The 27,624-nt window shown below is 44.4% G+C and overlaps 1 protein-coding gene across 6 annotated transcripts; it reads right to left on the bottom strand.

Annotated features, from left to right (window-relative positions):
- Nucleotides 1-20: 20 nt before the first annotated feature.
- On the bottom strand, nucleotides 21-27,624 carry PRPF40B (pre-mRNA processing factor 40B). Of its 6 annotated transcripts, none has more exons than XM_026683848.2 (27): nucleotides 27,296-27,566; nucleotides 24,383-24,469; nucleotides 23,479-23,628; nucleotides 23,311-23,394; nucleotides 22,146-22,173; nucleotides 21,517-21,542; nucleotides 20,696-20,773; nucleotides 19,104-19,214; nucleotides 17,839-17,959; nucleotides 17,722-17,752; nucleotides 17,086-17,250; nucleotides 16,020-16,116; nucleotides 15,642-15,706; nucleotides 15,249-15,413; nucleotides 14,437-14,545; nucleotides 13,884-14,034; nucleotides 13,316-13,449; nucleotides 8,792-8,906; nucleotides 7,468-7,559; nucleotides 6,894-7,010; nucleotides 5,934-6,071; nucleotides 5,226-5,321; nucleotides 4,840-4,920; nucleotides 2,969-3,074; nucleotides 2,057-2,118; nucleotides 1,533-1,661; nucleotides 21-1,026 (listed from the first exon to the last, which is right to left on the bottom strand). In XM_026683848.2, exons 1-27 carry the CDS (start codon nucleotides 27,296-27,298, stop codon nucleotides 934-936), a joined length of 2,634 nt encoding a protein of 877 aa, XP_026539633.2. In that variant the 5' UTR covers nucleotides 27,299-27,566; the 3' UTR covers nucleotides 21-933. The 6 variants fall into 6 exon arrangements, with proteins under 6 accessions (XP_026539633.2, XP_087812453.1, XP_087812457.1 ...); XM_087956327.1 differs by lacking the exon at nucleotides 27,296-27,566 and adding an exon at nucleotides 26,905-26,926; XM_087956330.1 differs by having other exon boundaries at nucleotides 301-1,176; nucleotides 27,296-27,624.

Genomic DNA, 27,624 nt, shown 5'->3' with positions numbered 1-27,624 from the left:
GGAAATCAGCAATCTGATCAGCATTTTTAGCTTGTTTTATTCACACAATGATTATGGATGAATTTCATGCTCACTTTATATACACCCAACATGGCTACTTTGCCACATGTACCAACTTAGGATATTTGCATATCCTCTCTTCCCTTTTTTAAGGATATACCTGCCAGCATACCTCCAAGTCCTCTGTTATTTTGGGGGATTAGATCCAGTCCAATAGGTTATGAAAATATTCTTTTGAGGGTTTTTTTTCTAAAATCATTTGGAACCAATATAAACTAATTTTCTACAGGAGGCCACAGATTGGTATTTTCAGTCCAGATTTATTATAAATATTGTTTTAAAAATTCCATTAAATCCTTAACTCACAAGGGGATACCGCAACCAGGGAAAAGGATCCAGTCACAGTGATAACCTTCCAGAAGACCATGTAGCCTATTCCTGTCTTCAGATTAGACAAGACTGACGCTGTATTTTAGCTGTTTCCTGCCACCATTTTGCATCTAGGCCAAAGAAAGCTCTAGGCTAGAGTGGCCCTGGGTGAAGTCTGAGTGGAGACAGACCTCATTCCTTCCGATGCTCAGGTGCAATTCCCCCAATCTCCTGCTGGATGATCCAAGAGCCGGGTTTCAATTTTGGTGATGCCCTCCAGATGCACACCTGAACTTTCCTCCCTGTCCTGATGCTTGATGTAGACAGGTAGTGTCGCTGGAGATGACTGCTGCCAATGGGCAGGAGCAGCTGCTCCCCTCTTAGAAGCAGGTGAACGTAATGAAGAAGACTGTGACCCAACGTGCGGGGTCCAGCAAGAGCAGTGCATACACTTGGCTTGGAGGCCACCAAAGCCAAAACAAGGCAGAGTTGCCACAGGAACAAGGACTGAATGCTTCTCATACATTGGTGTTGAGGGGGTGCCTCAAAAGAGGCAGGGGTCAATTACTGGTCACCCAGTTGCTGCAGCAGAGTCCGACGCCGACGTTCCAGCTCCCCTTCGCTCAGCTCCTCGCTCTCTGAGGTGTCCCAACCACTCTGACAGCAGAAAGAAGGCAGGTAAGAATCCCTCATCCAGCCTTCCCTCCAAGCCTTCCTTTTTTCTATCTTCCTCCATCCTCCATGTCCTAAAGCAGGGATGTGCAATTCCCTTTACATGGCCCCTAGAGCCCCAAGAGATCGAGACTGCTGAAAACAGAGAGCAATTCTTGTCATTTTGAGGATGAAACATATTACTATATTTAAAACATATTACTATATTTAATATATATATATAAAACCCATATCTAACCCAAATTCCACCCTAATCGTCCCACCTATTTGTGGTCTTCGATTTCCCACCCGAAAGGGTTAGGACAGGGCTGGGGAATTATGGTCCTTTTATGATTTGTGGACTTCAACTCCCAGAATTCCATGCTGGCTCAGGAATTCTGGGAACTGAAGTCCACGAGTCATAAAGGAGCCATAGTTTCCCACCTCTTGGGTTAGGAGAAGCCATTCCTAGGCTGGGATTCTGCTCGCAACCCACCCCCCCCAAGTCTCACCCGCTCCCTCCGAGTGCCCCGGGGAGGGGAGTGGCCCCTCCCCTCAGGTCGCAGAGGCGCCTTCCCTCGCTCCCACTCTTCCGCCCGGCTTGGCTCCTTCTTGTGCTCAGCTTCGCTTTCAGGGCTGTTCTGTAAAAGAAATGGTTTGCAGGGTGGGTGGGGCCTGGGAGGAGGGAGCCTGGGTGACCGGCCCATTTGGTGACAGAAGGCTAGCACAACCAAGGAAGGCAAGTGAGCCCCAGAGATTGTAACCCAGCAATGCAGATGTTGAGATAAAACGGTTGCAAAGTACTCTGCCAAGTGGGTTTGATGCCACTTCAGAACATGTGTCCCTTCAGCCCTGGCTGCTCCCTTGAATCCCCAGATAGTGTTACCTGCTCCTACTCTGTGGGCCAAGACCCGTGCAAAGGGAGCTGCCAGGGGAATGCCCCCCTTTTTTTCCAAGAAGCTTGGCTTTATGCGATTAGTCCTTTTCCATCTGGATCTCTCCCCTTGCCTCCCTTCTGCTGCCACCGCCTACTCACCGACTTGTGGCGTTTCTTCTTGCTCTTCTTCTTCTGCCTCTTGGCACGCCTGGGGCTGTGCTCTGAGGGAAGACAGAAAGTTTTGTGCAGACAGGGAGGTGGGCCATCCCAGCTTTCCCCTGGGATGACCTCAGCCCACTCCCAAGCAGTGATGCCACGGCAGCAGGCCAAGGATCTTGCAGACATCCTGGGACGGTGGCTGAATATTGGGGGATGGGGTGATGCAGATGCTGCCTTATCAATGGATTTTTCTGATCAAATTAAGGAAGAGCAATTTGCATGCAATTTTTACAGTCTCAAGAACACACTGCTGAAAGTTGTACTGGTGAAAAGAGTTTTAGCCCATCATTTTTTATGAGTTTTAAAACAAGTTAAAATAGGTATGTTGTGACTCCAGTAGTGTTGCCTGGGATGGGGAGGTTTTGTCAAATGGGAGAGCCTGATGAAAATAATGTGTTGTGGGCCCAGCCCGTTTTGAACATAATTCTTGACATTGTGCAGATGTCCCAAACGGATAGAGCTCACAGTCTGACACCACAAAGCTTTTGTCATTTGGACAAAAACGACAAGAGCCACAGACAACTTTCCTAAGCCTGACCTGCCCCGTCTTCTCTTAACTGTCCACAAGTGTTATGCAAAATGTGAAAACACATCCCCAAAATTTACTCCCTGAACTTTCTCTACATCCACAACATGTTGCTGTGGCCCTTGGAGGCTGAAAAATATATTCATCAAAGACAGAAAGTGCGACTGCTAAGTGACAATAATGTTGCCTGTCCTAAACAAGCCAATGCCTGTGGATTTGTTTTTTAGAATTAACATGTTTTTTCCCCCCCAAATACAAAGCTGAGTTTCTCGTAAGGGCTTCTATTCTATGGAGCTAAACAGTTTCTCATCCACTCCAAGCCTTACCTGAGTCAGGTGAAGATGAGGCCCCCGCGGAACCTGCGGATTCTGAGTGGTTTCGTTTCTTCCGCTTGGCTGCTCGGTGGGGATGATCTGAGCCCGATTCTGAGCCCTGCAGGAGGAAAAAGGACTCACCAGACAGCCATGGCCAGAGGAAGAGCAGAGAGGGCAGGGTGGGTAACAATGGATGGTGTTTTTTTTTTAAAAAAAAGATTTTTTTAAAGAAAATTAAATCGGGTTGTTTTGATTGTTATCAGATTTATTTTAATAAAATGCTTTAAAATGGAGTAACAATCTATCTAAAGGTAGTTTTCTATTTAAGATACATTAATAATTTAGTTTATTCAGCATGAAACGGAGCTCAGTTATGCGGTATATGTAGTATATTCTGCAATATTTACATTTTTGTAAACTCATTCAATGAACCCAAGCTCTGCAATATTAAAGATTCTAACTACCAGCAAGAATTACATTGAAAGAGCACTTGTCATTTCAGATCCATCAGGGCAGTGCCTGTTACTGGGCATCCACTCACCTGCTGCCTGCCACGTCCCTCACCTTGTTGTCTCAGTGCCGCATCACCAGCCGTCCCATTAAAGTGAATGGGACTGTCGGTGAGTCAACAGCGGGTCAGAGGAGGAGCTGCTGCAGGACAGAGATTACAGTTGCTCTTTAAAAATTATCATTTAGAGCAACTCGATTTAAATCAAGCCTTTTTACTAGTGATTTAAATCGACTTGATTTAACTCAAATCCACCCTGGGAGAGAGTCACAGGAAAAAGAAATAAGCCAAAGTAAAGATGAAATCTATCGAGGAAGAGGAGCAGGAAAGGATCAGGCCAAGCTGCTGCATTTTTGTGTTAGCAAACAGCACAAGCCTAGATCTTGAACCAGCTTATCATTATTCATCCTGTACAACAGCGACCAGATTGCAGAACTCATTCCCACACCGGGCAATCTTCTCATTAAGATACCTTTTCCTAAGCTAATTTCCTCCAACTCTTGTCAGTCCTCAGACAAGGTGTCTTCATTCAAAGCTGGGGAGGTGTCTAAAAGGTCTTGATCAAACTTACCAACCCTTGCCAAGTAAGAGATCATCCCTCCTGCAGGTCTAAGGTGGCACCTCTGGCTTCTTGTCCCTCATCCTACTAACCACCCCCCCTCAAGGCCCTTGAGTTTTTCTGGCACAGAGTGGGCATCTGCCTTAACAGCAGTGAATAGGATGGAAGAGAAAGCTTTGGAGGAATAGGAATAAATGGCAGTTTCAATTTGAAGCTGAAATGCCATTCCCAAAACTGAAAAGCTCAAAGTGTGAAAATGCCCCTTTTTGCATGGGAAATATGTTGTTTTGAGCATTTTGGAAGTGTTTCGAGATCACAGCAGACTACGTCTCACTCAGAGCACAGCTGTTTCCGATTCAAGATACTTTCAAGATGCTCTAAATAGCCTGACTTGCATCTGAGACAAGGTGCTCCAAATTCCAAGTGGATATGATGGAAATCTGCACCTGCAGCAGCAGAGGGGCAGGATCTGGCCCACTCAGAGCTTTCCCAGAGAGAGGCCTGGATTAAGAGACTGCGCAGTCCTAAAACGGAGGGAGGGAAGAGATTCCTCACAGTCCCTGGCCTAGAAGTTCTCGGGATATATCTAGTAGCCTAGAAGTTACAGCTTTAGTTCGGCAAGATTCTGTCAAGATTTAGTTTGGCAAGATTTGTATGAGCAAAGCAAGGACTGGGCTTAATTGGATCTCACTGCCTCGTCTCTGGGACTGAGCCCGACAGTAGCTTAGTTCAAAGCCCAGGGGAATCCAGCCGCCCATGATCAACATTTTGTTTTTGTTTGCGCACTCCACTGAGTCTGTCCTCCCCAAATCTCACCGAGGCAGAGTGCTTGCGATGATGTTTCTTTGGCTTCTTGGCATGCTTCTTGGCCTTCGTGTGGAAATGCTGGCACTCACTCTGGGGAAAAAGGAAGACTGGGTTACTTTGAAACGTGGCCTTCCCAGCCACTGTCTTCTCTTCCCCTAAACTCCGCTGAAGATGTGACCTAGCCTGGTGACAAAACATTTGGAATCCAACCCACAAGCTCAGAGAACGAACCTCTACCTTCATCCTACACCAGAGCTACAGCCACCATCACAAACTGTCTTCTCTATCCTCCTTCAACGCAACTCTACTTACTGGTCCCATGGGGTTTCAAGCAGATTCCCTGGCTGGGATTCAACTGCTCTGCCAGGCCCAAACATGAAACAGGGGCTGCTCACCTCCAGCAACTGCAGGAATTCACGAAAGAGGCGGATCCGTTCCGATTCGAGTGTGATCTGCTCAAACGCAATATTGTTGACAAACTGCTCTCTGACCTGACCAAGAATAAGAAGCACATATCACATCCTTTCCTGGGATATGCAAGATTTTTGGGGGAGATTGTGGGATTTCCAATCTTACTGATGGCAGGAGGTTCCACTGCTGTATTCAAATACAAACATTTCAAGGGATAACTAATTGGTGACAGACCTCAGAAGCAACTCCTTCCCAAACCACATGCTGCTAGAAGAAGTTAACATTTCTCTGTGAGCCCATGGGGAAAAAAGGGGGGATGCCTTTGGGCCTAAGCCACTGTTTTGCTACTTGCTCACTCGACCATGGGAGATTTCCAATTTCTCTTAAAAGTTGATTTGGACAGAAGCATCCATTGTTTTGAGACAAAGTTACAAAAAATGAGGCTGCCAAGTGTATCCTGGTAGGAATCCTGCCTTCTTAGGCTGGCCTTCCTCCACTATGGAGGCACCCAGGAGCAGAGGGGTGGGTTTCTCCATGGGTGGGAAATGCCCATGTCCTAATGCCAAAAGATACATTCAACAGTTGGGCCGATTGTTCTGTTATTATCTAGATGTAATCTGCCATCCTCTTCCTTTAGCCTCCATTTGACACTTGGATGGAAAGCCAGCCCTGCAAGGAGCAGAAGATCTCACCTCATCCCAGGCGGTATTGGGCTCCAGGGGAGGAGCTGCCAGACGCAACATGCTCTTGAAGGCGGCCTCCTTCCGCCGCATCTTCCGGGTTTCCTCCTTTTCTCGTTCACGCTCCCGTGCCTCAGCCTTTTCCAGCAGCTGGGGGGTAGGGGTGGGGGTGGAGAGGCAATGGGAGAGAACTTTTACCACGAAGCATTCTTATCATTAACAGATCTCCTCAGTGGTTCACAACTGCCTCTGATGTCAGAGCTCTCTTTTATTTTATTTATTAATATCCCGCCTTTATTATTTCTACAAATACCTCAAAGCTGTGAACAGATCCAACACACCTTCCTCCTATTTTCCCCACAACAACCACCCTGTGCAGTGAGTTAAGTGGAGAATGAGTGACTGGCCCAAGGTCACCCAGCTGGTTTTCATCACTAAGGTGGGAGTAGAACTCAATGTCGCCTGGTTTCTAGCCTGATGATGCCTTACGCATTAGACCAAACTGGCTCTTGTTCACAAACCTGCCCCTCCCTGGATTTGCCTGACCAACTTTTGCAAAAGCAGCCATCACCTTTTCTGTCTGCAGCTCACTTACCTGTAAAGAAGACCTTTCTTCCAACTATATTGACCCCTAATGCCCAACTGCCACACTGGGTCCTCAGCCCCAGCATGATTAGACAGAGACACTCCCAACAAATATTTATTTCAATATGATAGGGGATAAATGTCTATGGAGATTCCCAGTCATCCATGTCATTGTTGTCCCAAAGGTGCTTTTTCAAGAGGCAACTGGACTTCCTTGTTTTTCTTTGGAGACATTTCGCTTCTCCTCCCAAGAAGCTTCTTCAGAAGCAAAATGTCTTCAAAGAAAAACACGGAAGTCCAGTTGCCTCTTGAAAAAGCACCTTTGGGACATGATAGGGGATAGTCACCCAGGTGAAGAAGCATAGGATCCCACCCTACCCCACTCACGCTGTTGAAAGTTAACTTTATGTTGCCAGCATCCAGCGTAGCAGCACGCTTGTCAAAACTGATGACATGAGCGAAGTCCTCAAAGGTTGTATTTACTTCTACACTGAAGCTCCGGTCCTACCAAGGAGAGAAGAAAGGGAAAAAGAGAGATAGGAAAAAGCCACGGTTAAATTCCTTCCTTCAGAACCCTGGCGCTTACTTCCAACATATGCAAAAGGAATAAAGGAATACTAAAGACAATCCACTATAGACTTCGATCTTTTTAAGGGTTCTCTGAAAAGATCTTTTCTCTGGATCAGGTAGGGTCTGGAACTGCAGCCCAGAACAGCTCCAGTTCCCCTTACCTGCTTTTATTTTAAAGCAGATACAAGCATCAGAATGACCTCTGCCCTGTACAAAGAAGGATGTTTCAAAGGCAATGTCTTATGGTTCTCCCAAAAGTGATGATGGCACTGCCAAAGAAGGGCCCCAGCTAACTGGAATCACAGAATGAGACATAATTCCCTCAAGGGAAATAGCTTTGCATCCAAAAGTATTTCTAGTTCCTATTCTGTTGTTAACCTTCCAGCCGCACCTTGAGAATATCCTTGATTATCTTTTTTTCGTCGTGGAACCGGGCCTTCAGATCTTCAACGTAGAATTTAAAGAGATCGAGCGGGGTGGAGCCTGTGAACAGAAGAACAACAAGAAGTAGCCCATGCATTCATTATTAGCGCTGGGCACAAAGAAGATCTGCCCACCAAGTTTTCAAGCAGCTTCCAGAACTTCTAAGATTTGGGGCCCAGGGGAATATAAGGCCATCATTTCACTGAAGCTAAGCATGATCCATGTCTGGTTGGAAAATTACATCATGTCCATCAGTTTAAGTTACAGGATAGAAAGCAGGATGTGAAGTAGAATAAATGAGCAGTACAGGATCAACAATGCTATTTGAAACAAAATAAATTGTCCACACCTCCTATTCCTCTGTTACTTATCCCCCTTGGAAAGTCAGCAACCACAAATGCACACCATAATGTGCCCTCAGATGCTCTTTTACTTAGGTCAGAATAGGTGACCTAAAAGTCCAACGGATGGATATATGGCCCTTAACGGCCTTGAGAGAAACAGAACATGCTCAGAAATTCCTTATGATGGATTACTGCACAGACAATAATGGAAGAACAATGAAATCCCCAAAGAGGGAGAATGGATTGTGAAAAATGTCAGAACTGGAAAACTGGCCTGTTGATCAGAGAGAGAGAAAAAAAATTTTTTGAGTCTGAAAACCTTACATGGACATTTTGCTGAAAGAAAAAAAAAGATGATTTATAAGTTTGAAGATTAAGATAAGCTTGGATAAAATGAGGAGCTAATGTTACAAAATTGTAACTACTGAAAACAAGGTTGGAAGTCATTATACCTCTTAACCGTATTTCTTTTCTCTTTTTGCTTCTTGCCCTTTTTTATTTTTCCTTTCCTTTTCCCTTTCCCTTTATTTTATGAAAAAACTTTTCTTAATAAGCTTTTAATTAAAAACCTCCTTATAATGCATACATTTATAATTCAAGGACACATTTGAGAGCTTGCCTGGAAGACAAATCAAAATAGAAAATATTTCTCTTAAGGCAGGATTCATGAAAAATCTTGAAGTAAGGCTTTATAAAACCTTTAGTGAAGCCCCTGACTCAACCAGCCTTCTTGGTTCATGGAGTTTAATTCCCTGGATTCAGATCCAGTTTCAGCTTTTCCAATGGGAAGATCTCAAGTTTATTAAACCTAAGTGTGACATTTCAAGTCATCCCAAACACCACTTGGGGGGATGGACCATTTGATCCATGCCCATAATTTGGAAAACACCTTTTCTGGAGGGAGGGAGGGAAGGAGGGAGGGAGAGATTCCTGCCTGAAGCTGCTTACCAGGCTGGCCCAACATGTTGGCAAAGCGTCGGTCGGTGCTGAGGGAGGGATACAGCTCCATCCAAGTGGACATGGAGTGAAGGCGCCCGTTTTCGTGAAGCTCGTCCAAGAAGGCCTGAGCAAGAAGCAGCCTGGTTATTCTACGATAGAGCGAGAGAGATCAAGGAGTCAGCCCCTCCCCCAGTCACAGGCCCTGCCAGGGAGGCCATGTGCCCCAAAGCAGGCCCTGAAGCCCACCTCCCTCTGCCCTGACAGAGAGGTTTCTTCAAGACTTCCTTCCTTTTACCCTTCCAACGCTCATCTGGAAACTCAAACATTTCAGATACAACAGAGCACTGCATATACAGGATAGAGGAAGACAAAAGCAGGAACCACTGGGAAGAACTGCAAAATTTGACTTGAAAAGTACAAGATTTTAAAAAAGCGAGTGTCAGAATTTTGCCCCCGATTCCTGGGAAAATTAACACTTCTGTGTTCCAGCCGCTTTATCATACTTCCCTGGAGACTTCTGGACAATTATTGTGCAATTTTTGCCTCACAGTTTGCTGTTTTCCAGAGTGTCCAGACAATGCCATGAGCATAGAACCCATATTTTCACACTGATACATCTGCCATGTTCTACTCTCATTTGAAGTACAGGTAGTCCTCCACAATTAAACCCCAAATTTTCACTGCTAAGCAAAACATTTGTTAAGTGAGTTTTGCCCCCACTTTACGACCTTTCTTGCCATAGTTATTAAGTGAATCCCTGCAGTTGTTAAGTTAGTAACAATGTTGTTAAGTGAATCCAGCTTCCCCGTTGACTTTTGCTTGTCAGAAGGTCACAAAAGGCAAACACATGGCCCTGGAATACTGCAACCGTCATGAATATGAACCAGTTGCCAAGCATCCGAATTTTGATCATGTGACCACAGGGATGCTACAATGGTCATAAGTGTGAAAAATGGTCGTGAGTTCCATTTTCAATGTCTTGTTCAGTAAATTCAAACACTCACAGAATGAATGTTTGTCAGTGGACGACTACCTGCGAGTAAAAAAATACAAGGAAGAGAAAACTGTCATGCAGCATTCCAGAAGGCACCAAAAAATGTGAGAAAATAGGAATAATGAGGTGTACCGGAATGATCACCCCATAAAACAGGGGTGTCAAACTCAAGGCCCAGGAGCCAGATCCGGCCCACGGAATACTTAGATCTGGCCCACAGGGTTGCCCTGGAAACAACGAAGGACTGGCCCACGGTGCTTCTGGCAGTGAAAACGGAGCTCGGGAGCCTATTTTGGCTGGCAGAGCGCTTGGGCCACCACTAGCGCCCCCGAGGTCAAACACAACCCTGATGCGGCCCTCAATTGAGTTTGAGACCCCTGCCATAGAAGAATGAAGTGACTCTTTACCACAAGAACATTCAGCCAGCGTGGCCAACAATAAAGAGTACTAAAAGCTGTTGTTCAGGGGTATCTAGAGCAGACATGAGCATTTTACGACATTACAGAGGGTGGTGAGCACAGCACAAAACATCATGGCTGTTCCCTGATACCACTAGATGACATCGCTATAGGGCTCGCTGCCTTAGAAGAGTGAGGAAAATTCTCAGAGATAGCTCCCACCTCAGTCAGCACTTCTTCACTCACCTACCATCGGGTAGGAAATATAGAAGCAGAGCCAGCCGCACCAACAGGCTGAAGAACAGTTTCTACCCATGGGCTGTCAGACTTCTGAACAGAAAATAACTTCATGTCAACATAGTATGATAGACTTGCAGGGCCGGCGTGTTATACAAGGTCACATAGTGTCATAAAATTGGAACTGGGTTCGGGACTTCTGTCCTCACTGTGAGTTGTGTTGGGTGTGTGTGGGGATGAAGGGAGTCTTAGCCAACCTCAATGTACACATGTTGTACACTGACAATAAAGGTAATAATAATACGGCCCTTTGGGTGTCCCTGTCCAGCCCACGTGAGATCAACCGGAAATTAGAAATCAAATGTAAATAAGGACACTCTATGAGACTCCATATTTTCACAGTCTTATCGTAACATGTAAATTCTTACCAGTATAGCAGCTAATCAAAACCATAGAATTTGGTGCTTTTTATAAAGTGATAAAATGAATATTGAGTAAACTTAAGTTCAGCCTGTTGGTTCAGCCCTCCGCAACAGTCCCAGTTTCTCATGTGGCCTCTTGGAAAAATTAATTGGCCACCCCTGATTTACAGGGTCACACTTGTCCCCCTTTATTGTATCACTTGTGGTGCTCTCTTGGAGTTTTTATGTTCTTCCAACATCCAAGTAAATCCTCACACTGGAGCCTAGCTGGGCTCCTTTTGTTTCTCCTCTCTTAAATAAAAGTAACATGTTTTCCCAATTTCTTCTGGTGCTTCCCCCCGCCCCTTCTCATTTGAAGTAAACTTTTTTTTTGGGGGGGGGGAAATGGATCAAACGAGACTCTGCAAATATTGGGCGAAAGGAATAGGGGCATTCTGCAGTAACAGTTCAGGTCTCTGAAACTGATTAGGAAAATGCAAGAAAGTTTCCTTACAGGGAGTATAAAATGGGCATCAGGATTTATGGATCCGATCTTTAACTGTTTATCAGAAGCAAGAAAGCACTCTACAGGTAGTCCTCAACTTACAACAGTTCATTTAGTGACTATTCAAAGTTATAACAGCACTGAAAACAGTGAATTATGATCATTTTTCACACTTATGACAGTTGAGCATCCCCATGGTCACCTGATCAAAATTCAGATGCTTGACAACTGACTCATATTTATGACAGTTGCAGAGTCCTGGGGTTATGTGAACACTTTTTGCAACTTTCAGACCAGTAAAGTCAATGGGAAAACCAGGATCCGTGTCACTAAATCACCAACTACAATTATTCATTTAACAACTGTTAGCAAAAAAAAGTTGTACAATGGGGACAAAATTCATCGAAGAAATGTTTCACTTAGCAACAGGAATTTTAGGCTTCATTGCGGTCATAAGTCAAGGAATACCTGTATTTGCCTGTAAATGAAAAAACAAAACATATACAAAACACAATTTGTAATATAGGGAGGCAGTATTTTCAATGACTGTAAAAAGTCAGCACAGGGGAAGAGGACATGCTACCCCTGCTGCAAATGTGTGGGAAGGTCCATGAACAAGAAACTGAGATTCTCTGAAGCAGTATTTCCCAACTTGGGAATTTTAAATAAATATGGATTTCAAACTGCTGGAATTCTCCAAGCAGTCATTGATGGCTGGGGAATTCTGGGAGTTGAAATCCGCCACTTTTTAAAAGTTTCCAAGGTTGGGAAACATTGCTTTGAAGGGTTGAAAGTCAATGGGAATTCCTTTCAACTGTGACAGAAAAGCAATCACTGGAAATTATATGAGCCTTCTCTCTGCGAGCACCTTCTCTCTCACTAATGGCTAGATTTTATTCAAAAGCTGAAGACAGCCAACATTGTTAGGAAATTACATTCTAGTATATCCAGTCCTTTCTTGGATTCATAATCAAATAATTAGCTAGCTAGAAACAGGCCAAAACAAAATAGTGACGAGTTATGTGAAATTAAAATGAAAAATGACTTTTTCTTTCCTGGTTTGTGGAAATTTTGATCTATTTATATTCAGGTGATGGACAATAGAAACACTAAATGATCTAGAATAATCTTCGGAGCAGCTTGTTCAACGTAATGCTCTTCAAATGTGTTGGATGAAGGGTGCTAGAATTCCCAGCTACCATGGCATTTGGGAAGTCTGAAATTTACTAAGCCCTAGGATGAAAAAGACTGGACTAGTCTATTTACCGTTTAGCCCAATATAGATTGTGACAGCAATAAAAGGATTTTCCTATAATTTGTTACCTGACTCTTTTAATCAGGTTTTCCCAATTTAGATGCCCTTCTGATGCACAGATTCAAACCCTGGGAATTTCTCAGTTTGCCTTGGTGTCTGTGGGCGCAGTGGAAGTATAAATCCCTGATTTTTCTTCCTCTCTGGTTGGAGATTCTGGAAGTTGGAAATCCAACAGACTTCTACAGTGCTAAATTAGGGAAGGCTATTCTATGGCAAATGCAATAATCCAGACTTCTACAGAAGTGATGGATTACAATATTAGGCCTGGGAAAAGCTGGCATCAGTCAGTTCAGTGACTGAAAAAAGGCAGATGTTAAAATGAGCGATTTCTTTAAAAAGCAGCAGGCAGCACCAAACTGGCACAGTGAAGGGTATAACTTCAGAAAATGTCAGTGTTTCTCCACCACGTCCACTTTCAGATGTTATGGACAATTTCCCAAATTCTCAGCAATTGCTCGAATTTCTCAGGTAATGCGGTCATTGCTGAGAATTCTGCAAGTTGACTATGCCTTTGGATCCCAGCAGCTTGAAGATCGCCTCTAATTCTTCCAAGTGCTAATGACCAGAATCTACAAGGCATGGAATTCTTGCCAAAGTTCTTGCTCTGCAAGGCAAATCACACGCGTCTTTCCAAAGATTCCCCGGCAAAAGCCTCCTTGGCTCATGGCTGTGATTGCAAATACCTGGAAGGCTTCCCTGTTCTTCCTCTGCTGACGCCTCTCCCGTAATCGACCCCGTTCACGCTCCTCCTCTTCCTCCCTCTCCAACGTCCGGATGTGTTCCTCAAAGCAGATTAAGGCATCCTCCTTGTCCATGTCTGAAAGAGGGAAAGTTGGGAGCAGGCCAGGCTGAGCTAAGTGATAAAACCATGATGACACGGGAGGAAAAGTACAAGTTTATTCTGCATTGAGGTGACAGGCGCAGACAAAGGGGAAGAGAGCCTAGAGAGTCCCCTATGAATGAAGGCTCTAACCACGGAGAGCTGTAGCTGTCCTATCTAAGATGGGAAGTTGTGGCCCAACCTGTCACCAGGGCAGCAGACAGGCCAAGTGTTTGAAATGTTAGGACAGCTTGTTATACTTCTAGCTTTTGTGACTTCTAGAAGGTAGCAATTAGATTGCAGTGCCCAAATAAATAACCTACGTTATGGCTTAAAGATGTGAATATAGGGTTCCCATAGCGTGTGAAGACAAAGAGTTAGAAAGATGAAAGTAGGAGGAAGGGGCAATGAGATGGTGGAAGATGACTCACTTTGCAAGTCTTCGTCTTCGGCAAAGCTGGGGTTGTCCATTAGATACTGCTGGGCTTCAGACCAAGTGGTCTGGAAGCTGACACGGCTCATGCTATCAAGGATACTCTTCAGCGCTTGAATGTTCCTTTTGCGGAGCTGCTTGGCGTGTTCCTGGGTGGGACAGAAGGGGCACCATTAATGCTAGGACTGTGGGTTTCCGCTTGGAGGCGTAGGAATGAAGGAATGAAAGCGTCAGGATGTCACAGTGCAAACCTCAATCTTTTTGTAAGTAAGGTCTCACACACACATATATGTAAGGGACGGGGCTTTTTATCAAAACAACCTTGCAATTCAGATGAAACTGTGGATCGGACTCTCTGTGGATGTTGGTGGCTAGAATCCATCTCAGTAATCTTGGATTCCTGACCTCAATTTCTGGGAGCAAGTATCAAGATTAGTTTTTTCTACTGTTACTCAGGAAGGAAGGCTATGGGGGAAGGGTGATGCCTGCACTTTTTGTTGTTGTTGCTGTTGCTATCAAGAACTCCTGCCCTTGCCCCATTCTTGACATACCTTCTCTTTCTTGGCCAGAAAAAAAAGAACGTCATCATAGATCTCCTTGCGATCCCTTTCAGGCACCAGAGCCCACACTTCTAGCTCACCAAACATTTGCTCAGCTTTTCTGAGGAGGGAAATAGAAAAGAAAACTGAAGATGGGAGGGTAGGGTGACAATCCTCAAGGGAGGATAAATAAAGATGCATGAAGCATCTTTAGCCAATCTCACTGTACACATGTTGTACTCTACCATAAAGGTAATAATAATCGAGGACAACCTAGCAGGCAGAGTGAGGGGCTCGGGGACATCCATGCTTGGCAGAACCAAGCAACAGCCCCTCTACTTTGATCTGGTCAGGACAGAGATTTGGCAACAGAAAAAAATAAGAGGGATACCTGTAACAGAAACCTCCTATTTCATGCCTGAACAGGGGAAAGTGGACTGCTTAGTAGGTAACATCCTCTTTTCTGGTCTTCAAGCTGCAACCTTTTCAGCATTTACATCTCTCATTCTAGCCCACTGGAAATCCAGCAATAAATTCTAGGTTCATTACTGGAAAATGCAGCTTCCTGTTCCCCAAAGTGCTCAATCTCTGCCGGGTTCAGATGTGCAACCGTGCAAAATTAATCATCATTACAGCTGATGCTTATTCAAGGAACTGGGCCAGCCACACCTAACCTATTTCCTTCGAAGGATCCTTCAAGACCTAGCCAGGAAGGCACCAGTTCTCTTAAGCAATCTCTAAAACAGTTCTGGGAGAACCATCCAGGCTCCCAACCTTCCCCCGCTGGGTTGTTGTTCCACCAAGCCCTCCTGATCCTCGTGTACCTGTAGCGGGTGGTAGAATTCATTTTGTTGTGTTCTTCCAAGAAGCGCTGCAGTTCTTCCTTTGCCTCCTTGGCCCGCAGCCGGGCCTCTTCTTTTTCTTCCTTGTCCCGTTGAGCCTTGTAGGCATTGAATGCCTGCTTCTTCTCACTCAGCTTGGGCAAAGCACTGGGACACACAGAAGCCAGAGGTCAAGGGCTGGCTCACATGGGCAACCACAGGCAAAGGAAAACAGGGGACCCGAAGTTCTAGTTCCCTGAGTGAGTAAACGAGGTAGATGGGCGGGGCACCGCAACCGAGTTCTCTCTGTAGGGCTTTCGGCATACAGGTCTGCAACTTGGACTCACTGTCTGACGAGGGAGGGAGGGAACTAGATGCATCCACCCAGGATCATACCTGAAACGGGGTTCACTGCTTATAAGCTTCATGGCCTGTTCCCAGGATGCACTAGCTGGAACGCCCTAAAGCCAGAAAATGGGGTATTTCAATCAAGCTGTACCATCTTCTGCTCTTGGACTGCAGCGGTTAGGCCTGTATTGCCTTATTTGGCAGGCTCCTTCTTTTAAATCCATATTTTTAAAACAAGTACAAGAATCAGGGTATAACAAGCTTGGTGTTTTGATTTTCTTCTGCTTGAACGGGTCTCAATGGAAAGCACTCGGGACACAAAACTTGCCACCATTTTCTGGGCAGGCTAAGCGACGGGCATAAAAGAAATGTTATCTCAAAAGGCTCTTTAACTCCTTGTTCTCCTTTCCCTTCCGCAATTATTACCTTCTCTTTGAGCAACTCCTTAAAAGCTTGTTTGGCTTCCTCTTTGTTGCTCCAGGCACTGCCACGATCTTCTTCATCTCTCTGCAGGGGATCACAACTGCCCAAGGAAAAGCAAAGCATTTGGACAAAGCGTGAAGGAAAGCTTCAGCTAACCGATGCTAGGAATTCCAGGTGGACCGTGTGGCCTTCCACACAGATAAATCAGCAGATGAATAGAGGGGAGTGTCCATCTTCCTCTTCCTATCATTCTATTTGTCCTGCAGCCCCGTTTGAAAGCCTTAGGCAGGCTTAGTGTGGCGTCCCTCAATCTGATGTTTTCCAGATTGGTTGGAGTAAAGATGCCACTATCTGCTGGACCAGGACCTCTCAACCTTGGCAACTCTAAAGGAGTGTGGACTTCAACTCCCAAAATCCTATTGATTTTACATACATTTTACGTGTGCTATACAGGGAGTCCTCCACTTATGACCACAATTTATGTTGTTAAGGGAGGCATCTGTTAAGGGAGGTTTGCCCCATTTGCCGACCTTTCTTGCCACAAGTGAATCACTGCAGTTGTTAAGTCACATGGTTGTTAAGTGAACCTGGCTTCCCCAGTGACTTTGCTTGTCAGAAGGTCGCAAAAGGAGGGTCACGTGACCCCAGGACACCGCAACTGTCGTCAGTATGAATCGGTTGATGAGCGTCTGAATTCTGATCGCATCACCATAGGGATGCTGCAACGGTCGTCAGGGTGAAAAATGCTCAGAAGTCACTTTTTTCAGTGCCGTTGTATCTTTGAATGGTCACTAAATGGACTGTTGTAAGTAGAGGACTGCCTGTATTTCTATGACCTATTTTATACCTTTTTTAACCTGTTCAGTGTTGAATGTTATGTGTCTATAACTTGAAGGTGCTTCTGACGCAGATAAAGGAAAAACTCCCAGAATTCCTCATCCAGGCTGGATAATTCTGGGAATTGAAGTTCACAGATCTTAAGAGGGTCTTAAGATTGAGAAACAATTGTGTTAGAAAGCTGGCTCTAGATCAACAAACTTCCCTCTGCTGTCCCCTCCTCTTGAATTACCTGCTTGTGACCTCCTCCTCAACAGCCGCTGGGACTCCCTCAGTCCCTGGGGTCTCTTCAACACCCCCAGTGCCTTCCGTGTCTGAGGTGGCCGCGGAAGACGGGGTGGGACTGGCAGGGCCTGACAATGGTTGGGCCTCTGATTGCTGAGGTAGCTGTGGCCTCCTGGGAAGGAAGAAGATGGCAGCTATGAATATTTTGCAGCAGAACAAGACAAGCCCAATTTACTGCACAGTTTAGAGAACTTTCCACACAATGGTTTCCAGAGAGAAGGGACACAGGACCAGTCTCAACCAGTCCTAACCCCACTCAGCCCCTTTTGGGGTTCTGTGTTTCCATGAGCATTTTTCGATTCCTTGCCACCATCAAGTAGAATCAGAAATAGAAATTTTATTTGCGAGCAAAATGGCAAAGCTCAAGGTTTTCTGAAGGTTTTGTGACCCAGATGCCAGATCTTCCAGAGAGATGAGTCAACATCTAGGGGAGGCTTGGAAGAAAAAGGAAGTCCCCTGCCCTGCCACTGCTCACTCCGTGCCCATCTCTCATGGGACAATCCCTGCTGGGTGGGCCTGTCTTTTCTCCTGCCCAGCCAGCTCTTTGAGCTCTTCTTGAGGCAATCTGCTTCCAGGAACTTACTCTGCTTCCTCCTCTTCCTCCTTGATCAATGCTGAAGAACAAAAACAGGAAAAGGTTATCAAAGGAAGATTGTGGGAAGCAGGACCCCACCCTAGATTTGATCCTGGAGACCCTCACCTTCAATGTCATCCAGCTCTCGTGGCCTGGTCCAGCGTGACTCCTTGCTCTGAGTATTGTAGTAATAGGATTTCCCAGTTTCTGAGCGATACTCACGCCAAGGACAGTGTGACAGCAAGATCTGCAGAAGGAAAAAAAGACAGTCTTAGCAAGTGTATAGTGTGTGTGTGTATGTGTGTGTGAGAGAGAGGGGGGGAGGGAGGGAGGGAGGGAGAGAGAGAGAGTGTTGTGAGGTAAAGATCCAGAACTTTTTATCCTTTTCTGAAAAATTATGCACTGACGGACCAATCCGTAGCTATAATCAAGCTTGCCTGTCTCAGTTAATGAACCGATTCCTTTTCTGCATTCATACAATACCCTTAAATTAACCTGAAATATTTAATCACAAAAGCCTTCTTTTCTATTAGCCCCGACTTGGTTGTGAAGCCAAAAGCTACAGTTATATCCTGTGTCTAAAAAAGCATTTGGTTGTCTGCTTGGGAAATTGAATTTTGAGTGAGAACCAGTGTGGCTTCTTATTAAAGGGTTATTTATAAATTACACCTATACTAAGGGGTTATTTTGCAAATGGCCACATGATTCTTTTTTCATTTAATAATTCAACAATTCTTTCCTCACTTAGAGGTAAGGTTCCTGACGGCCTTCTTCTAAAGCATCTATCTGGTTCACATCCAGCCGATGGGAGCAAGTCCTGTAGTCAACAAATTCTCCCAGATTCCACGGAATAATCTGAGATGATTGGATGGACCTGGTTAGATTTGAAAGAGATCCTAACCCAATCAATTGCTGAATACAGGAATGTTGGAAGTACAACTTCCCTAACAGATGGCCATCCAGCTTCCACAATGAAGTAGAGTCTGTTCCATGTAGATACAACTCTTTGCTGGTAGAAAATTTCTCCCAAACATCGGTTGAGATCAGCCCCCTTCTACCTGCTGGTTCTTGCCCTATCTTCTGGAACAGACCACAAGCCTCTTCAATCTTTAATCATTTGTATCCCATATCCCTAAATCTTCTCCATGCTATGCACACTTCCTCTGAGTGCCTGTTTTACAGTTCCTTATCAGCCTCATCATCTCCTGTGTTTATATTCCAGGAATTCTTAGGATTATGACTCCAAACCTACTTTTTAGGAGAAAAACGAGATGGGATTGCTGCCTCGGATGGCTGACTTTCACTTACCAGAGACCCAATACATGTTAACAAGGGGGTCGGGGGGGGGGGTCTAAGTTGCTCCAGCAACCAAGCGTAGGAACAACTCTCACCTCTGCCTTAGACTTGAGTTCATCTGGCTTTTCCCAACTTGATTGTTTGGTTTCAGCGTTATAATAATAGATCCGCCCATCAGGGGCTTTATGCTCACTCCATGCTGGCTTCTGTAAAGAAAATTCAAACCAAACCAAATCAAGCTGAGATCCAGTTCGGCAAATATCCACAATCATCCCTACACACACACACACACACACACCCCGCATCCCGAACAGACACAGATTCAGAGAAGAGAAACCACCATTCTGTGAATCACAGTGTTTACTTCCAAAGAAAGCACAAAAATAAAAAGGCAGCTTTGTAGCTTTTAGGAAGTTGTGTGAGCAACATCTAAAGAAAATCTCCTGGGGGAGGGGGACATTTAGGGAAGATTAATAAGAAACATTTCCCACTGTCAAAATACAAAGGTGGAAAAGTCAGCATCCGGATCTTCCTAGAAGAGGCAGTAAAATAATGAAGAACGCAACAGCAACCGCATGAACAGAGGTGGGCTGCTGCCGGTTCGGACCGGTTTGCCTGTACCAGTAGTACCTACCACCTGCTGGGCCTGCCCACCTGCCTTGGTGCTATCCCGTCCTATATATCTCGCTCTCTGGCTCGCTCGCCCCGCCCTTGCAACCCAGCTGATTTCTGCTCCTCACCCGCTCTACTCACCCGCACCTGCCCGAGGTGTGCTGGAAGACATGCGCACGAAATCGCCATGTGTTTGAAGCCACGCGCAAGCTGCACACTCACATTTTTGGTTCTGCACTAGGCGAACTGGTTGTTAAATTACGCGAAGCCCACCTCTACGCAGGAATACTCTAGATCTAGACTGATTATACTTAGGTCTTCATTTTCTGTGGGCACTGAAACAAGACCCCGCTCCAATTTTACCCTGTCAATAACCCTGTGAGATATAGGCTGGGCTGGGCTGGGCTGAGAAATAATGACTGGGCCCAAGTCATCCAGAGAACTTTTATGCTTCAAAATGGAACTGAACCTAACCCAACACCGCACCCTCTATTCTTTGTGATTCTCTTGATCTTATTCTACAAAAGGTACGTAAGTTGGATTTGGGGTATGAATTATGAGTTAATTTCCTTTAGCCCAGAAAATAAACTCACAAGATTTTCCATCCCCTTTTGTGAATTATGCTATTTGCAAAATGCTTCTTCTAGCTTCCCCTTTCCTTTATCCACTGAAGTCCTTTGCCATCATCTAGTGTTCACATACACTTTCACTTTTTCCCTTGGGCCTTGTAATGCACTTCATTTATTCTCTTGGAGAGAAAGGGTAGCCCTTTTTTCCCCCTGAACATCAAATACTAGAGAAGCAGCATGAGAAAACCAGGCAAAGAATTAAGACTACACTGTTTGAGATAAAACACTAACATAGTTAGGAGACTCTCTCCAGATGTTCATCTGTGCTAGTCATGATCACCAGCACAAAACGGTGGAGCTCTTTATCTCTTTGGTGCACCTTCTGTGAACCATTTTTGGATCAGTGGAATGCCAACATGCAACCCTGTTTTGCTTCCTGGAACAAAAAGAAATGACATCAAGAAACCTGATGCCTTTTCTCCACTGAAACATTTTTTGTTCTTTACCTTTCGTCCTGTATCCAGCACTGGAGAGCCACCAAGAATTACATTTTGTTGCATTGCAGCTGTCAGGGGGTTGGGGATCTGAAATTTAAAGCAACGTTTAAATTTAAAGCAGAAGAGGAGAGAAAAAAATAAAACAAATCCCTGGATATAGGGGAGAGGAAGGAGAACACAAAGGAGGAAAAGACATTTGTTTGTTTTTCATCCATTCATTTAAAAAATGGATTGGCCACCCGCCCTGCCTCAAGGTAATTCTGTTTTAGTGCTTAATCTTATAGCTCTACCAGTCATCCTCCCCTAATTGGATAACACCTTTACATCTGCTATCCCACCTGGCATGCTCTTCATCCTCAACCCCCACAACTAAGGGCCATGCCTATTGGGACAGTGGCAAAAGGCAAAAAAGGAAGCTTAGATTATGAGAAAGACAGAAAGGCTAGATCAAAACCACAGAGAGTACCAACATATCCATAGTGTCTCTACCAAAAACATAATTTAGGACTTTCCTTCTTCCAGCCATCTTCAATTGTAGGTGAACAGTTCAACCTGCCCTTGCTTTTGGTTTTAAGTAGGTTGTTTAAGGGTTAGCTTTACAGAATAGATGAGGCCAATAAATACTTGGGGCTCATGGCATTGGGCGAACCCAATCAGTTTCAAGCAAAGATAAGCAAACTACACTTTGATATCTTCCTAGGAAAATAAAAAATAGAAGCTACCCCATACTTTGAAGAGCTATGTGTTATTTTGAAAACCCCATGATGCATTTAATTCCTTACATAATTCCTTAATTCCACATCTAGGGAAGAATTTTTCCAGATACTCACCACGGGTGCTGCTTGGGTCACTGTGGCTAGAAAATAAGAAGACAGCTTAGAAAAGTGGAACAGATGTGGTCAGGGATCACTCATAGAAGAAACCCTACTGTCCTGCAGAGAAGCAACAGGTGCCAGCGACAGCAAATACAGCAAACATAAGATCTTAAGATGAACTTGTTGGGTCAGGCCAATGGCCTATTTAGTCCAACGTTTTGGTCCAGAAAAGCCAAGCTGATGCCTCCCGGAAGCAAGGTATCACTGGGTCTTTATGAGAGGTAATTAGGATGGTTTGCTTGGAATGGAAGAGGATGATGTATCTTGGAATTTACAGTATTATTGACACAAAATACAAACTAGAGAGAGAAAAATGCAGCTGCAATAAAGAAGCAGTTTTTGTCAGTACCTACCTCTCTTCTCCTTTCAGAACTTTAAAAGATGTACAAGGGGGAGAAACTCAATGGATGCAGCCTAGCAAGGGCAATACCTGTGGACATTCAGTCAAGTATGCAAACATAAAAAGCCCCAAATTTCTATTTCTGGAGGAAACCTGGCATGATTCTCTATACCAGATTTAATAAGCATCTCTTGAGCTAGATCACACCAAAGCTATATTTAAATGCATCCCTGAAGATACTCACTATTGGATGGGTCAGTAACAGGAGCTGCCTGTCGAAGAAAAAAGTCAAATCAGATCAAGCAGCTTCAACCTATTTTTTTCTTTTTCTTATCTTTCCTTTAATTCTTTATACTAGTGCTGGCCATGTTCAATCTTGCTCTATTGCCCTTTACTTTATTTATTCTTGTTAACCTTAAAGAACTAAAGTAAGGTTTTATGTCAATTTGTTGGTTAACTTTATTATGGCCACTCATCAGCATTTTATGCAATTATAGAATGTTAGAAAGTACACATTAAAATGCATAGATGTTTCTTAAAATCAACAGAAATAAATGAAAGAATTTAGTACAATATCATAATGGGGGGGGGGAATTAAGACACCTAATATTAAAACTAAAGAACTAATTTTTTTTTCATCAAAACAAATTAACTAATTAAGGAACCTAAATAGTAGAAGTAAAATCTAATTTTTACAGCAACAATAATATATTTATCAGATTGCAAGCTGAGATCTCAAGTACCTTACAATTAAAAGCTCAATAAAAATCAATAGAGGAAATAAATATTTGGAGAAAGGACAACTCCCACCAATTTCAACAATCCCTCATGAGTCAAGGGGAATGCAAAATACACCTTGGCCTATCGCCGTTTTGGAAAGCCAAATTTTCAATGCTTTTTTTTTAGAGCACAGCAGGAATGAAGTCAGAGACCTCTGGAAGGATGGTACACTGGAATGAATGCATGAACGAATAAACAAACGAATGAATGACAAAGAAAATATCAAGTCAATCTCTCTTCAAGCTGTTTGGAGGATTTTGGTCTCAGAATTCATAAAAGACAAATGGGATCTTTCATCATTCTCTCCATGGTCCAGGCTAGGGCTTTTGGGTATTGTGGTTTTGCAACAACTGGAGGACCATAATCCTAGTGCATGCCTGTTTCCTACCAAGTTCAAGTGATGCTAAAGCCCAATCAGCTTTGCTTACTTCTCTGCACTGAACTCCACACCTTGTTCACTTCATCATCCATCAACCAAAGTATGGTCAACCAAGTGGCTAAAGAGCATCATATATCTGTTCCCAAATGAAAGAGGCAGCCCTGTTATGAAGGCCATTGAAGTATATATGCAAGCTCTTGTGCCACACCCTATTCTAATTCCCTGAATCACTGTCCTTTCTGACACTCACTCCTCCTCCAGAAACAGGAACAGGCCCAGCTGGCACCCCTGGCATGATCATCCCAGGCAGCATCGGTGGCACCATTGTGGGCATCTGGAGACAAAAGAAAAGACCAAGCCATTATACTTATTGCAAACTGGAGAACAAAAGGCAAAGAAAAACATGAACCAGCACTACCTGACCCAGGGGCGGTGGTCCAGGCATAGGTGGAATCATAGGGGGAGGTGGCATCATGCCAGGGGGCATAGGAGGCATAGGAGGTGGCCGTGGTCCCATTGGGGGCAATCCCATGGGTGGAAATGGTGGTGGGATCCCAGGAGGAGGCATCTAAGAAGAAGAAAAGAAACACATATACCTGTGCCCAAAGCAGAATATACTCTGGACCAACCACAGACTAAGTTTAAATCCAGCAGCATCATACTTCAAGAAAGAAAGGATGCTGGTATGCCTAATATCACATTTTTATAATCCTGCCTCAGTTATGTGGAAGCTTAGATAATGATCTCAAAGCTACAATTTATCTTTATGAGCTAATCTGTAAATCATGGCCACTTAAATTGATGGAATGGATTAGACTGACGTAGGCTGCATCACAGTAATTCATGCCCCAGTGCATACACATAATTTATTTGCTTCCCTTCCATCTGATGAATTTAGATCACAAATTAAATAATTTCATTGAAAATAAATAATAAAACAATCAAATGAAATCCCCATATTGTCATAGGAAGAATGAGTTTTTGTGTAATAATTAAGAATTGGGTTTTAGTTTTGAGGTAGCCCTCTAATTTCACATTTCACTTTTTTTTTTAGCTTGGTTATTTTCATTTTATAACAGCACCTACAAAATATAGAAAAAATTGATTTGGCCGCTTCCAAACATAGCAGAAGCAATTTCTGATCCAACTTCAGGTGAAGAAGCCATGAGCTTTCAACTCCCCAAACTGGAACCAACTTCAGGTTTGCTACCATTTCTCTAGGCACTGCAACCATAATATAGAATAGACCAAGGACACCTCTCGTATTTCCATAAAAACATTTAGGATACTGTTAAATACATCTTGCATTATGGTGAACTTACAAATGGAGGGGGTAGAATTGGTGGTGGCGGCCGTGGGGCAGAAGGAAAAGGAGCTGGCTGCCCAGGACTGCTTGAATCTGGAGTTGACTGCAAGCATAAATACATAATAAAAATATGAGTGGAGGTGGAAGAGAAGAATAATTAATGAGTTAAGAAAGGCAAAGGCAGCTGAGATGTAAAACGTTGGATGTTGGGTTTGAGTAAATGCAAGTCTCCATTTAGCCCTGAAGTTGACTGATGCTTGGAAGATATTCCATTCTTGATGAGAACGGAGACGGCTGTAGTTCAGCTGCCTGGAAGGAATCAGGTTGGGGAAAGCAAAGCTAAATATTTTTTTAAAAAAAACCTGAAATGCTTTAGCAAGACTATAGTGAAACATCTCATCATTAATTTGTTCAGGGAGGCTCAATGAGTACCAAAACCGGTGAGTACCAATCAAATTTTCCCCACAAGAAATAATGTAATGAGTCACAAGGCAGCTGACAATGACAAGTTCTAGCTTGTGCGTTGAGTACCAAATGAACAATGAATACTGGGACAAAATTTTCAGATTAGATTCCAAATTCGGTGAGTTTCAAAGCAGTTGAGAACCAAGGTACTGCTGCATTCAAAAACATTGAATTCAACCAGCCTGCATCCAGGAATTCTATTAACAGGAACATCAAGAGACCAATTGCGCCAATTCAGATTTCTAGTGCAGATGGATGGTAGTGTTTGGTAAGGATTGTACGCCCACTTGTGTTCCTCCAGTATTTTTTCCCCAAATACTGAAATTAACATCAACCCCATGGAGCTAAGGGGAAAAATTAACAGGAAAAATTGCTCTCTAAATTGCTGTTCTCTAGTGCAAAGTATGAATACAAATTGATATTTAAATGCTGGATCAGATCACAACTACACCTGGTCTAGTATCCTGCAACTTTCAGTGACTTGACAGAAAGCTTCAAAAATGGACATATAGTCTCCCTTGGCCTGGCAACCATGCTTCCTTTCTATTGAAGAATCTCTTAGCTGTTATGAGTAACAGACACTGGTATATCTTTTCTCCCTCTTATTTTTCTGTGCCTATCAACCCACATACTGCATTAACTAAAGCTGACAAGAATTATAGCTCAACCTTGTCAAGCACCGCCAGTTCCCTGCCCCATCAAACACAAAAAAAATCATATAAACGTGAGTATCTCTATAACTCATAGAAGTACCGGAACATTCTTTGTAATCTAGATTAGGGGATAATGCCTTCATTCTACCATTTTCCTAAACCTAGTGCCCAGTGAGTCATTTCAAGTTCTCATGTTTCATTTGACAAACCTGCCCTTCAGATATCTCAGCTGCAATTCCATACTCAATAAATATCCTTGGTGGCTAATCTTAGGGACAGTGCAGTCCTACATCTGGGAGGCCCAGATTTCCCACTTCTTGTTCAGGTGACTTCATGAGAACAGAAATATATAGGCCTGTCCCATTATTCCTCTCCTTGGGCATTTTGTTCATAACTGCATATTTGGGTACAGTACTAAGTCTTCCCTGGATAAGTCAAGGTGCTGTATTAGGAAAAAGCTGGTTGTTTTTGCTTGAAATTACAGTAAAACTTAGAAAGCTGCCTTATGGTGGCTTGGACCTTCTAGCCAATTTATCATTTTTTCCTGCTTTGCTTGGAGAATGCACTTTCTACAGGCAACCAGATGGAGAACCATGAACAACCCTCAGAATTCATCTAAAAGCATACCAGGATTCAAACAGGTTTAAAGTATCTTGCACATACATTTAACAACACACCAGGGAGCAATTTATTTCATGCATCTTCAGCTCCCTCTTATCTTAGTAATACTCTCACCCTCTCCAAAAGCTGTTCTGAAAATTTGGTCCACTCCTTCACATGGTGTTTTAGATTACGCTGTGAGGAACTGTCTTCTTTAATGCATGAATCTATATTTAAGTCATACATACAGTTCACATGGATACAGCCATGACTCTCTGCACTTACAAATTCTTTTATACTAAACAGACATCCACATAAAGTACATCTTTTCATATGGCCCTACTTTGATGTATATATTTAAATGCATGCACATGTACAAAAATATATATATTTGCATGGGCTTGCACATCTATGTCTCTTGCCAGTGCTGCATGCAGTCTTGATTGTGTGACCGTTATTAAATGGGTGCACTCCCACGCCTCTAATTTATTGCAGTGTGCCTCCTCCTGCTGGGGTTGAGGTGTCTGTTGATGGTTGAAGGTACAAAAAAGAAAATTGACAAAACTGCAGGCTGAGAGTTGAGATCCCTGCTGGCCTTGGCAAAAGAAAAAAAAGGCTGCCTCAACTCAGCCTAGTAGTTTATTCTCATGCTCAAGGGACGTTGCCCACTCAGATCCTGCTCTTGGAATAAGAAAGGCCAAGGGAATCAAGATTTCTCGTGTGTGGATGTGCACCTATTCTTTCCCACAGCTGCACCGGGCTGCTTATGAATGCCTCGGTTTCGAGCTGGATGCTTCTGCAATTTCTGCGCACGGCGCACCTCTCTCTCCAGCCGCTTTGCCAAAGCCGGGAGCTTGCAGCCTCCCCCGCTGCCCATCTTCATCCCGACTCCGGAGTCTCCCTCCGAGGTGGGGGGGGAGGGGAGAGGCAAGAACCTCGTTTATACGCGCCCCGCCACAGACCCCGAAACACCGAGGACTCCATCGAAGGAGCAGGATGGGGCCAGAAGGCGGGGGGGGGGCTGCACGAGGGCTTCTTTCTCCGAGCAGGGAATCGGGAGCAAGCGGCCCGCGGACGAAAGTGCACGCCTTCCCTTCCCCACCCCCACCCCTCCCTCGCAGGCCACACACGCGCCCCTCCGCCCCCGAACCGATCTCCGCCCCGAATCTTCGGGGGAGGGTGGGGGGGGAGAACAAAGCAGCAGACATTACCATGGCTGAGCCTCGGATCAGCTGGGCTTGCAGGCGAGCCGCTCAGCCCACCCAGCAGTAAGGGCGCTCGCGATTGGAGGAGAAGGAGGAGGCAGGAAGGCGAAGCGGCCCAGCCGGGTGAAGCCTACACCGCCAAGCACGGGTCTCGCGGGGGGGAGGGAGGGTAGTGCGCGAGCTAGGCCGGCGGCTCAGCCAACCTGAGCTGCTTTTTCTCCTTTGCAGCACGGCCTTTCGGCTACGTCAGGAGGCATCCTAACCTTTGAGAAGAAGAAAAAAAGCTGGGAAGAAGACATGCCTCTGAGCATGTGCAGAGGAACCGCCTCTCTTCC

The sequence above is a fragment of the Notechis scutatus genome, chromosome 2 (genome assembly GCF_049901735.1).
Source record: "Notechis scutatus isolate UNSWTSFEM ecotype Mainland chromosome 2, rNotScu1.2, whole genome shotgun sequence".
NCBI classification, from domain to species: Eukaryota; Metazoa; Chordata; class Lepidosauria; order Squamata; family Elapidae; genus Notechis; species Notechis scutatus.
This window is presented reverse-complemented; position numbering and strand designations above follow the sequence as displayed.